Raw genomic sequence first — 10,488 nt, forward strand, 5'->3', positions numbered from 1 at the left:
GGATATTGAGCGTTATAGCCGCACTCAAGCGCACGACCGCACGCATAAAGCTTGCCACAAAGAACCGGCAAAAGTAATGATTATGAATGTGTAAAAAAATAGCAAGGAGACATTTAATTGTTTATTAATAAACTGGTGTTTTCGGTGTCGCTGCAAAGATGAATTTGACGATGCGGACTCGCCATGAACGAATAAAGATAAAAAGGTATAAAACGGAAAATTTCCTCCCGTTTTGGAGGAGACCTGTCACGCCAGTGGGGCGCGCCCCACACTTTGAGAACCGCTGGATTATACTGAAACTGAAAGTATGTCCATAAATCATCTCGTCGTTTCCGACCACCAAGCCCGTTTATTGGCTTCGGCGCCATGGTCCTTCGAAGATGTGTGGTGAGTGACTAGCCGCAGCCGCAGGTGTGTTGTTGTGTGGAATCAAAGAAAACTCGAAAACGTCTCATCATGTTTTAGTCACCTTAGAGCCATTTTTAGCTAGTCATCGTCGCGTTATCGTCATAAAAAAAAGTGGGTCAACGAAATAATTTCGTTATCGTCATCGTTGATGAAAACAACATTGCGTGGGAGGCGGAGCGTCCCGATGTGGGGGCATGGTCAAATGCCGCATCCTGACAGAGGAATGCCAGGGAAGGACCAGCGTTCCACGGGGGTCTGCTCTGTCAGGGGTCTGGCGACAGAGGGGGACGAAAGTGACAAGGCTTGTAAGCGGCGCACACTGCCATCCATGCCCTCTGGGGGCTCAGAGATGGGATGTCAGTTCTTTGGAGAAGAGGTTCTCCCCCGGCCCTCCATCGGGGGAAGGAGTGGCCCTGCAACCACTTCCTGAAAGAACTGCAACCCATGTCTGAGCTGCCCGTAACGGGAGCGCCACATCGCCTGGCGTTCAGCAGGCTGCGGGACTGGTACGGGCAGGGGCGCCTTCCTGCAACCACCTCCACAGCGCGGCCCGGTGCTGCTGGGGCCGGGAGGGAGGGGGCGGAAGTCACAGGAGGGCGCGTACAGTGGCTAGCGGACTGAGGCGTCTGAGCCGGCGGCTGGGTGGCAGCAGCTGACCGCGGGGTCAGAACATGTTTGGTAGCCGCCGCGAAAGAGGCCAGCCTGGGATATGGGGGAGTTGAGGAAGCGGGTTCGCTCAGCCTCGCGCATATCAACCAGGTTAAGCCAGAGATGTCTGACCACGCATGTGGACATCACCTGATCCAGGGTGCGTGCGGTCACCTTCGTCGCTCGTAGAGCGAGGTCGGTGGCGGCAGGCGGCAGGCAGCAGGCAGCAGGCAGCTCTTGGGTGAGCCCTGAATCAGCCCTACCCACGTGCATGTCATTGAGCACCCTGAAGGATGGCAATAACATGCAGTGAGGCAGCAGCTTTCTCCGCAGCTCTATAGGTCTTTGTCACCGGAGTAGAAAAAAACCTACAGGCATCGGAGGGGTGCTTAGGGTCGCCACAGAACACTCCACGGGGGGAACCCCAGTGTACCCTTGGCCGCGGCCTCTGCTAGGGCAGAGAAGGCGGAAGAGGCCGCTGAGCAGTCGCGAAAAGTCAAAGGAGACTCCCACGATCTCATGACCTCTTAATGCACGTCCGGGTAGAAAGGATTTGGGTTTGCCTCCCCAAAAAAACAATCATCAGCCTTAAGTGCTCGGGACATGGCAGATGGTTCCACACAAGCCCGATACTCGCGGCGGCCCAGGAAAGCATAGCTGTCAACTCTGGATCAGACTCGTTATGCTAGCACACCCGAGAATGGCAGCACAGACGAGCCATCATTTCCAGAGGACTCCAGCTCACCTTGTGATGCGGCGATATACATGATTTCATCAGCCGGGGAAACCGAATCGCGGGCCCGCCGGCATCCTCTGACGTGGCTCTGGTTGGCGAAGACATTCGGAACCGCACGGGTTGCAATGTGAAAGATGGGGTGTGGACCGAGGATGTTTCGTCGATTTAGTTCCAGACCTGCCGTCTTAGGTCACCCTGGCCACCAGCCGAAGTATTATCTCGCGTGGAGAAAATGGATCGGGGTGTGGATGAGGGGACTCTCGCTCTATTGAGCTCATAGAGTCTCGACCGTTACATTGCGATGGTCATGTTCCCGCTGGGAAAACGTGACGCATCCACAAATGCTGTCTGAACGTGATCGAAGCCCAAATCAGTCAAAACAGCGCTCGTGCCCATCAGCTGAATCTATCAGAATACCGCACTCAGAAATACACGGGCAGATCGTCTTTAAAAAGACGTGCCGCGTGCAGGCTCTTTTGGTGAGAGAAAAGCTTGCAGCAGTGCTGAAGCGCCCAGGGAGAAACACACACGCTGTTCAGTTCAGCAGGCAGGAATGAGAAACTCGCTGGAACTCGCCATCACACCAACACCGACTGGAAGCTGCTCGTCTAGAAGATTCTCGAAGATAGTCAGAGAATATGCTGCAGGAGTGAAGAGAACTTCCTGGCTCCGAAGCGAAAAACATTATGATGTTTTATTAACAAGGTTCGGGAGGAGCAGGTGCAAATAATTAACCCAATCAGCACAAGTGGAGATCAATCAGTAATCAACTCAGGACAAGATAAATAACAGCAGAACCATCCTCTGTTCCTTGACAGTTTATCAGCATTTGGCCCCGCAGTAACTTCCTAACATGTCCGAATCGAGCTCTTCCCTTTCAATGAAGAATCTTTCGTCCATCAGAATCAGGAATCTTTGCCGCAATCCTCTGGTGTTATCTCGCGGGCGTCAGGCCAAACAAACAGGTCCTCGCCACCACGGGCGCAACATCCGCAATCTTTAAACTGGACCATCCAATCAATAATTCCTGCCATAGAGAAATGGATAAGGCAATGCCGCCCTCTTCACGCGAAGGAACGGGCCTTCCTCCAGCGTCAGGCTGCCGCAGCAGGCCCTAAGTAAGCCGCGCTGCAGATTCAGTCGCGGCCGCCGGCCAGTCCACACTCGCAACATCTGCCAGGTCAACTTCGCGAGTGCTCAGCTCAAAAACTTTTTCGTTTTCCGTCCCTGGTTGAACTTCGCATCGCTTCAGTTGTTGAATCACGAGCCAGTTATGCTATCTGGATACTCATGTTTTGATCGGGGGAACACTCATTTTAAACCATTTCTGTACAAATGATTTATCGTCATTAACGCGATGCTTCTTGTGGCGTAAACTCACACGTAAACAGTATGTCGCACATTACGTGCAGATTGCACACAGAATCATTAAGAACCTATTGTTAACACTGTCCTGCAATGTATCTACAAAAATCGCTTAGAAACTTAAAGTTATAGCGTAAATGTTTTTTGTTTTTTTAAATTTATTTAATTTTTAAAGTAATTTAAACCCATAGCTTCACTATTGTTTTTTTTTTCTGATTCAGAACGAACAAATCGGCAGGGAATGTGACCCATGGCCATATAAATAATTAAAATAAACGGTCATGTTGAGGGTTCCTACGCAACTTAGAAAGATTTTCGAATTACTTAACGACTGAATGAATATGCGTGTGCCACTCAAAACCAGCAACGGATAAATGAACAAACAATCATCTAAATCAGACGGTACTTTGCTGTTTGACGATAATCCAACATCAAACAACCCAGGTAGCAAACAGACGTTGGCCCAACGTCTGTTTGCTACCTGGGAATGATTACTGAATCAAACCGATGTGTCAGAGGGGAATATACACAGGTTCTAAAACGTTTTAGTCTTCTCATCATGTAAGCGCATGTTATCACTTTGAAAAAAAAAAAAAAAAAAAAAAAAAAAATTCAAACATTTAATAATCAATAGGATTTCTGATCTCGTCCACCTTCCCAGACAGTCTAAACTGTTCTAAACGAGAACTGCTATCTTTGCTCGGCCACTTAAACCTCAGATACGCATAATCCTGCAAGGATTTAATCTCTCACCTCCTCTTCCTCGCGTCTTGATTAATGCGCAAGAAGATGAGCATCGGTCTGCCAGGCCCCAAACTCCTCCTCCCTTCTATCAGCCTCACACCACAGGAGCTCAATATCTCAAGGTAAGTTTCTCCACTGCCGCAGCAGTGATGTCTCCTCTGCTCCCGCAGGAGCTCTGTTTCTCTGGTTATTTTCTCCACTGCCGCAGCAGTGATGTCTCCTCTGCTCCCGCAGGAGCTCTGTTTCTCTGGCTATTTTCTCCACTGCCACAGCAGTGATGTCTACTCTGCTCCCGCGGGAGCTCTGTTTCTCTGGCTATTTTCTCCACTGCCGCAGCAGTGATGTCTCCTCTGCTCCCGGAGGAGCTCTGTTTCTCTGGCTATTTTCTCCACTGCCACAGCAGTGATGTCTACTCTGCTCCCGCGGGAGCTCTGTTTCTCTGGCTATTTTCTCCACTGCCACAGCAGTGATGTCTACTCTGCTCCCGCGGGAGCTCTGTTTCTCTGGCTATTTTCTCCACTGCCACAGCAGTGATGTCTACTCTGCTCCCGCAGGAGCTCTGTTTCTCTGGCTATTTTCTCCACTGCCGCAGCAGTGATGTCTCCTCTGCTCCCGCAGGAGCTCTGTTTCTCTGGCTATTTTCTCCACTGCCACAGCAGTGATGTCTACTCTGCTCCCGCGGGAGCTCTGTTTCTCTGGCTATTTTCTCCACTGCCACAGCAGTGATGTCTACTCTGCTCCCGCGGGAGCTCTGTTTCTCTGGCTATTTTCTCCATTGCCGCAGCAGTGATGTCTACTCTGCTCCCGCAGGAGCTCAATTTCTCCAGGTAAGTTTCTCCACTGCCGCAGCAGTGATGTCTCATCTGCTCTTGCAGGAGCTCTGTTTCTCTGGCTATTTTCTCCACTGCCACAGCAGTGATGTCTCCTCTGCTCCCGCAGGAGCTCTGTTTCTCTGGCTATTTTCTCCACTGCCACAGCAGTGATGTCTATTCTGCTCCCGCAGGAGCTCTGTTTCTCTGGCTATTTTCTCCACTGCCGCAGCAGTGATGTCTCCTCTGCTCCCACAGGAGCTCAATTTCTCCAGGTAAGTTTCTCCACTGCCGCAGCAGTGATGTCTTTTCTCCAATACCTCACTATTCAGAATTAATATTCCTGTTAAAACCCCTACTTGATGCCTCTATCTGTCCAGCGAGCATTGGTCTCCCAGCGGACGTAGCATGCATCGGTTTCTTCTTTCTCTGTCCAGCGAGCATTGGTCTCCCAGCGGACGTTGCATGCATCTATGTTTCTTCTTTCTCTGTCCAGCAAGCATTGGTCTCCCAGCGGACGTTTCATGCATCTATCTCTACTCTTTTCTATCCAGCGAGCATTGGTCTCCCAGCGGATGTATTGTGTACTTATATCTCTACTCTCCCCCGTCCAGCGAGCATTGGCCTCCCAGCGGATGTACTGTGTACTTATCTCTACTCTCTCCCCTCCAGCGAGCATTGGTCTCCCAGCGGACGTTGCATGCATCTATCTCTACTCTCTTCCGTCCAGCGAGCATTGGTCTCCCAGCGGACCTACTGTGTACTTATATCTCTACTCTCATTCGTCCAGCGAGCATTGGTCTCCCAGCGGACGTACTGTGTACTTATCTCTACCCTCTTCCGTCCAGCGAGCATTGGTCTCCCAGCGGACGTACTGTGTACTTATCTCTACTCTCTCCCGTCCAGCGAGCATTGGTCTCCCAGCGGACGTTGCATGCATCTATCTCTACTCTCTTCCGTCCAGCGAGCATTGGTCTCCCAGCGGATGTACTGTGTACTTATATCTCTACTCTCATTCGTCCAGCGAGCATTGGTCTCCCAGCGGACGTACTGTGTACTTATCTCTACCCACTTCCGTCCAGCGAGCATTGGTCTCCCGGCGGACATACTGTGTACTTATCTCTACTCTCTCCCGTCCAGCGAGTATTGGTCTCCCAGCGGACGTTGCATGCATCTATCTCTACTCTCTTCCGTCCAGCGAGCATTGGTCTCCCAGCGGACGTACTGTGTACTTATCTCTACTCTCTCCCGTCCAGCGAGCATTGGTCTCCCAGCGGACGTTGCATGCATCTATCTCTACTCTCTCCCGTCCAGCGAGCATTGGTCTCCCAGCGGACGTACTGTGTACTTATCTCTACTCTCTCCCGTCCAGCGAGCATTGGTCTCCCAGCGGACGTACTGTGTACTTGTCTCTACTCTCTTCCGTCCAGCGAGCATTGGTCTCCCAGCGGACACAGCATGTATCTACCTTTCTATTACCTCTGTCCAGCGAGCATTGGTCTCTCAGCGGACTCGACACGTATCTATCTTTCCTGCCCGGCCAGCATTTTCAAATTCATTCCACCTCGCAGGCGGCCGGTAGAGCCCAATATCCTGACACCATTGAGCCGCTCACGTCAGAAGCTACATGGACCCTCCCGGTCAGCCGTTTTCCAATTCTCGCCGCTCCCCGTCCATGGGTCAGCGGGACTTACCCGTTAACGCCATGGAGATATCCCGATCAAGCGATCAAGCTTATTGAAAAGCCAGCCCGCCAAATTCGCTGCGTCTTTGGGGGGTCTATAGTCTGGCGGCTGTCCTTTTGCTCTTTTGCTTTTTGGGGGGGAGTACTCTGGGTTCGGGCAGAAATTCCGAGCTCGGAGCCCTCCACCCGGACAGCACGCCAAGTACGCATAACCTTTACCATAATAATTATATGTAGATGTGAACTCGTGAAATGATGTTTTATTAACAAGGTTCGGGAGGAGCAGGTGCAGATAATTAACCCAATCAGCACAAGTGGAGATCAATCAGTAATCAACTCAGGACAAGATAAATAACAGCAGAACCATCCTCTGTTCCTTGACAGTTTATCAGCATCCCACCTCCACCCCATCTCCTCACTTTTTAGTTCCATCTCTAGTTCCATCTACTCTTACCAACGGGGGGAGTACTCTGGGTTCGGGCAGAAATTCCGAGCTCGGAGCCCTCCACCCGGACAGCACGCCAAGTACGCATAACCTTTACCATAATAATTATATGTAGATGTGAACTCGTGAATCTGCATATTGCGGCGTCCTTCCTTTTATACCCACACGGTGGGGCGGAGTTACGCCATTCAAATTCCGCAGACCCATGGCATTTCCTTGCCATTGGCTCGTTTTATTTCTTTCGAAGATGAGAGGCTTCTAAGCGAACCCCATTTCGACGTAACTCGAAGTGACTGCGAAAGGGAACATTTGCATCTTTCCAAGCTAAAGGGAAAATCCCTTTTTCATCATTAAAATAATTTCCAATTTGCACTCCATGGTGCCATAACATTCTTCACTGTACATTTTTTCATAGGTGCATGTTTGACCACCAAAGGGTAAAATAATCTTTCAAATGCTGACAATGAATTATCAGGATGAACTTCCTTATAAACATCAATCCAACATATATTATTTATGTCTGTACAAAATGATTCTTGACTGAATCTCTAATATGATCTTTTATAAATTACTTTTGGTTTCCTAAGTTTTCTAAGTGTTTACATGCTTGCTAAATAAAACACAATATATTTTTACGCATGTGCTAAAATGCCTTAAACCGCTTGAACCCCGATAAATGCTGCTTGCAGCTTTAATTGTTATTAAAATTATACTACTACTACTGATATTAATAATGATAATAACAATAAACAATAGTAATATTTGTAATACTTACCTTTTATTGTTATCTCCCTGAACAGCACAACTCATGCACAACAGCAGATAGAGAAGAGGATGCATGTGTACCTCCATGGTGAGTGTGTGAGTCCTGTGTGAGGAACAGATTTAGGTCTCTCAGCTCTGCTATGCAAATGTCTCACAAGAGCAATTGAGTGAATGTTATTATGGGGATTAACGGGTGTTATCAGTTTCTATCATTGCACAACCAGTGTCTGTGCTCTCATTGGATACACATCCCTCCTGTTATGTGTAAATTTCAGCAATGTTGTTAATGTGTGGGGTCAAATTGACCCCAAATGTTTTAATATATGATAAATTACTCAGATTGAAAATATTTGTAATAATTATTTAATATAATTGAGAAATTAACCTAAGAAATATCAAGAAAAACACTAAAACCCAACAACAATGATTATTGATACATGCTTGTAAAAAATGTTTGTCCTGTGTTTGTAAACAAAATATTACATGAAATAGTAGAGAAATAAAGCTATTTGAAACTTGGCCTTCATATAATAGTAAAATAGAGAAAAAGTTTGACCAATAAATGATATTTACTTAAGTTTGCAATATCATGAGAGAGATTCATCAGAAAAAGTAAAACAAAACAGGAAAATATTCTATAATTTATTTTATTTTTCACAAAAAAAAAAGAGGCTTGGGTCAAAATAACCCCAGACATCACAGATTGGGTCAAAATATGTACAGGCATTTTGAAAACTCTTTAACTCAAGATATCCACGTTTATCCACGTTCAATTTTTCAATGAGCAATTCTTCATAAGTGTCACCCCCCTTTTTTTTATATACATGAAAAATGCACATTTCAAACTTAAATGGTTGTAATTCAATAATGCTTTGGAATATAGACGTAAGATTGGTCTCGTTTTAAAGAAGACATTTGGCAGATTTTTGAGAAGTGAAATAAATTAAGAAAGTGAAACAGAAAAAAAGTTATAGAAGTTTGAGTTTATGAAAATGTACAATAAAAAATGTAAGTATTCATATTTTATATAAAATATATATTTTCGAAACCCGTGCGACTCTAAAACTGCAAAAAAAAAAAATCAAAGCCAAAAATCTGAACAAGTTGTGTTTCAAATTTTAGGTTGATATCTCAAAAAAATGAGCTTTCAGTAAGATTTTGTTTGGGCGCAGTACCAAACTTTTTCATGAAGTATGACATCTTATGACAATTTATGAAGTAGACATCCTATTCAGAAGTAATATGAGAAGTTTGGCAGATTTTGAAAATAACAAGTATGTGCGTTATAGCTTGCTGCCACATCACAAATGGTGAATATATAATTTTTTTCTTTATATTTAAAAAAAAATTCAGACCTTTTTTTCTAAAATAATTGAATGGATGCTAACTTTTGAACTCTTGACATGAAAACAAACTGAGGTTTCTACCCTTCTTTCATGACTTTTCATGTTCATCACTATCTTAAAATAAAGGTCTAAACATGCCTTAGGAGTATGAAAATATTCTTGTTGCAAATTGATAAATTACGGCTCCTCTATAATTTATTTTGAAAATCACCAAATGTGGAAACTGAGATTGTAAGCTTTCAAATGATATATAGTTTGTCAAGATTAGTTTAGGTGTAGTATAGGATATTACTGTTTTAAAAATGTAATGGATTTGGGCCCACCGTCACTTAACAGGTTAAAAATACAATGAGCATATTTTTCATAGATGTCAAATTTGCTTCCAGGTCAATTTGACACCAGACATTTTTGAAAGGTCAATGTGCCTTCTCCAAAGTCATGTGGTTTAAAAGAAAATCAATGATTTTATGTGCTTTGGCTCAATTTTATTTGGATTAGTGGTCATTTTGAAAATGTAGTACAAAGTCCATATTATTTAGGTCCATGTATTTCATTGGATTTTATTGAATCTGTGAAAATCGTGGTTTAAAAGAAATTAAATTGAGTTTATTTCTAGAGAAGGTTTTTTTTTGTTAAAAAAGAAGAAAAAAAATCATAAAATGAAGATTTGTTTTATTATTGTTTAAAAAATGAACTGAGCATAACATTACATTTGCAACTCATTTGAACAAAAGGTCAAATGTTATTGCTTTCTTTGTGTAATAGTTATGGGTGCTTCTCATTGGGTGCTTCCTTTCCCAGTGTCTCAGCTCCACCCGCTGTAGGATGTGAGGGAAGGCTGCAAAGACAAAAAAAGGAGGACAGAGGAATTGAAGGAAAGCTTATTTATACATTGGAATACTTGATCATTCAAGCGTCACTTCAAAGCGTCATCAGCTGCGCTCAAAGCACTGCCCTTATGTTGTTGAAGTTTGTTTATTTACGAAATGAATAAATAATAATAAAGCAAGATACCCTGTTAAAAATATTTGAGATGTGTGGTTTATTTAAACTGCAAGGTAAAGAATAAATTAAAATTATTGTGACAGAAGTGAAGGGGGAGTAGAATTTATACATGCGTCACGTTTAGTCGATAAAACACTTCCGCAAAGGATACACCTTTGTATCCTCGCTCATGACTCCTCTGGAAGCCTCCTCACTCCTCGTTCCTCGCCTCCTAACGGTAAAATTAGAGAATTGAGATGTCCTTCAAGATGGCCGAGCTCGATCGGTTTCCGGGTCATAGGATGGAGGACGGAGGAGCGAGGAAACAAGGAGGGATATTGAGAAGCACCATAGGCTGTCCCACTCCCAATTCGAAGCGTCCTTTTCCCGTGAATGCAGGAGCCATCAGAAGAATCCTTTGAAGCCTTGCCTGCCCCTTGAATGTATTGCGCGCCATAGACGAAATTGCCAGATGACACTTTTAAATGTAAGTATTTGGTTTCAATTTAATCGAGTATGCTAATGTATCTAATGATAAAAAATGTATAAATAAA

General features: G+C 45.0%; 1 protein-coding gene across 1 annotated transcript in view; it reads right to left on the reverse strand.

The window, feature by feature from the left end:
* Positions 1-7,691, reverse strand: part of LOC130070165 (complement C4-B-like) — a 184,978-nt gene extending 177,287 nt beyond the window's left edge. The window contains exon 1 of the mRNA XM_056234460.1: positions 7,615-7,691. Within this exon, the coding sequence (XP_056090435.1) occupies positions 7,615-7,691 (77 nt within the window). The remainder of the gene's footprint in view (positions 1-7,614) is intronic.
* Between the last annotated feature and the right edge of the window lie 2,797 nt (positions 7,692-10,488).

Source organism: Rhinichthys klamathensis, unplaced genomic scaffold (genome assembly GCF_029890125.1).
Source record: "Rhinichthys klamathensis goyatoka isolate OS25496 unplaced genomic scaffold, OSU_Roscu_1.1 h1tg000395l_1, whole genome shotgun sequence".
NCBI lineage: Eukaryota > Metazoa > Chordata > Actinopteri > Cypriniformes > Leuciscidae > Rhinichthys > Rhinichthys klamathensis.